At 57.1% G+C, this 2697-nt stretch overlaps 1 protein-coding gene across 1 annotated transcript in view; it reads left to right on the top strand.

The window, feature by feature from the left end:
• Nucleotides 1-2697, top strand: part of STT3A (STT3A, subunit of the oligosaccharyltransferase complex (catalytic)) — a gene marked incomplete at its 3' end in the record, with an annotated part of 5283 nt that overhangs the window by 1588 nt on the left and 998 nt on the right. The window contains exons 3-6 of the mRNA XM_009332551.1: nt 88-413; nt 992-1172; nt 1712-1867; nt 2082-2261. Of these exons, the coding sequence (XP_009330826.1) occupies nt 88-413; nt 992-1172; nt 1712-1867; nt 2082-2261 (843 nt within the window). The remainder of the gene's footprint in view (nt 1-87; nt 414-991; nt 1173-1711; nt 1868-2081; nt 2262-2697) is intronic.

Genomic DNA, 2697 nt, shown 5'->3' with positions numbered 1-2697 from the left:
TTTCTTCATTCACTTCCACTTACCGAAACGAGCGGGTTTTTGTGCGAGGTTTTATTAATAGCATTGAACAATCTGGGCTCCTGGCAGCTGCGGCTGTCGAGGGTGCCCTTGGAGAGAGCAGATCTCGGCTGGCGTCGCCGCTGGGCGAACCCCAGGAGAATCTAAACCTGCCGCCTTTGACCTCTGCTGCGCAACCTGTTCAGCCCTGGAACTTGTGGGGTTTTTGTGTCTGTTTTCTCTCTCGGCAGGTCTCCTCGTGGGGTGGCTACGTCTTTCTGATTAACCTCATCCCCTTGCACGTTCTTGTGCTGATGCTGACCGGCCGCTTCTCCCACAGGATCTACGTAGCCTATTGCACGGTCTACTGCTTGGGAACCATCCTCTCGATGCAGATCTCCTTTGTTGGCTTCCAGGTGGGGAACCAGAATGATTTGCAGGCTCAAGGATGGTCATTTCGTTGGGCCGTAGCAGAACAGCAGCGAGTTGGCACCTGGTTTCTCTTCTTGCCTTGGCCGCTGACGTTCCGAGTGGGGGGGTGCTGGCTCTAGCTCCCGTTACCCTGATGCGTTGCGACCTTTGGCAAGATTAGCTTTTGGAGGTACTGGATGACTTTCAAAGCCGCTGATAACCTTCACGGCACCCGTTGCCTTTCATGAAAACGTTTGTGGTTTCGGTGAAGGAAACGCTCGCGCCAGCGCGCGTCTTGGGGTAGCAGGCGAAACGCCTGCTTCGCTCGCGTTTTCAAGAGAGCCGGTTTACTTTTCCGTGTGGATTCCTCTCCGGGAATCGAAGCTGATGTAAGAAAGTGACTTGTGCCAGCTCTGCCGTCGGCGGGGAGGGGATGCTTTCCCGTGACTTCGGCAGCGATTTTGCTGAGAAGTGATGGGTTAAAAAAAAAAAACAACCAAAAAACCAAACCAAAAAGCCGATGCCGGGCGCAGCGCGACTCTTGTTCTCCTCTGTATCCGATCATGCTCTCCCCTGCTTGCAGCCCGTCCTCTCCTCGGAGCACATGGCTGCCCTTGGAGTCTTCGGCTTGTGTCAGATCCACGCCTTCGTAGACTACCTTCGGAGCAAGCTGAACCCGCAGCAATTCGAAATCCTCTTCAGGAGCGTCATCTCCCTGGTCGGCTTCGTCCTCCTCACCATCGGGGCCGTGCTGATGCTGACAGGTAGCCCGAGACGGCGGCGATGACGGGCGCGTTTCACCGCCGGCTTCGCCTCCTTTCGGTTCTTTTGAAGAGCACGCAATTTGTCCATCCTAATTCTGCGCTGCGGTTTCAGTGCTTGCGGGCCCCCCCGCTGAGGGGGAGGGCCGGGACCTGCCCTCGCCTGCGCGACGGCAGGAGAATACTTGAGGAGCGGCTGTAAGGTCTGGGCTCCGGGTGAGAGGAGGCGCAGAGAGAAACCTGCCGTGACTCAGCGCACGCTGGGGACGCTGAGCTGGTGCTTCAGAAACCGAGTGCCGATCGGTAGTAGCAAAGAGGTGCTGAAAACGTAGGTCGGGCGGGGGAGAAGTCTTTTTAGGGAAAAATCGCACTTCATTCCCTTTCTAAAACGGCGGTTTTCAGCAATAGAGACCTTAAACGAGGTCCAGGATCGCTCATTCAGCCTTGCACGTGCTTCCCGTGTGAGGGAACGCGTCGGCGTTGCTGGTTGCTCTCTGCTGGACCGGAATATGATTGATTTTTTTTTTTTTCCCCTCCCCTAGGGAAAATCTCCCCGTGGACGGGGCGTTTCTACTCCCTGCTGGATCCTTCCTACGCAAAGAACAACATCCCCATCATCGCCTCCGTCTCCGAGCACCAGCCCACCACTTGGTCCTCCTATTACTTTGACCTCCAGCTCCTCGTTTTCATGTTCCCAGGTGAGCCCCGCGCAGGTGTCGTCGGACCCCGACCTGTTAAATCACCGTACGACACCAGGAGGGTTTTACTCTGCCGGCCGCGACCGCAGCCTCCCCTCTCCTCCCGGTGCCGAGACCGGCGCTGTGGAGCGCTACGTGCCTCCGCCGGCTGTTTTTTATGGCAGGCAACAGATTGCGAAGGTGAACCTGACCTGTCTCTCCTTCCTCTCCGCAGTCGGTCTGTATTACTGCTTCAGTAACCTCTCGGACGCCCGCATTTTTATCATCATGTACGGCGTGACCAGCATGTACTTCTCTGCTGTGATGGTGAGGGCCGCGGCCTGCCGGGCGCAAGCAGGACGACGAAACGGTCTTAAAGCTGATTTAATTTATTTTTCTGAACTTGCTGATGACGGTTCTTCCACCTCGAGCCGGTTAGAAACGTTCACGAGGCTCTCCTCCCTTCCTTAAAACCGGTTTGTTCGCCCCTCGGCGCGGCGAGGGAACGTGGCGTTGCAAAACTTACTGGTCTTGGTGTTACTCGCCTCCATGTGGCCACCGCCGGCCGCCTCTGGGTCTCTCTCCCTGGTCTCCCGTAGCCAAGTGGCAAACCCAAACAATTTCTCCAGGTGTCCGAGCAGGGACCGGCGACGAACGGCTGCTTGCGAGCCCGTTTCCACCCTTGCTCTGGCACCCCACGCCCTAAACGCGGGTTGATTTCTGTGCCCGGAGGCATCTGCTAATTCTCGGCTCCACCTGAGATTGCCCAAGGGTGTTAAATCGGGGTCGCTTCCGCACCTTGGCCAATTTGGAGGTCTTCAGAGAACTCCCCGCGGGGGGGGGGGGGGCGT

Source organism: Pygoscelis adeliae, unplaced genomic scaffold, assembly GCF_000699105.1.
Source record: "Pygoscelis adeliae isolate BGI_AS28 unplaced genomic scaffold, ASM69910v1 Scaffold1539, whole genome shotgun sequence".
Lineage (NCBI taxonomy): Eukaryota > Metazoa > Chordata > Aves > Sphenisciformes > Spheniscidae > Pygoscelis > Pygoscelis adeliae.
The sequence above is the reverse complement of the archived record's forward strand: the minus strand, read 5'-3'. Positions and strand labels throughout refer to the sequence as shown.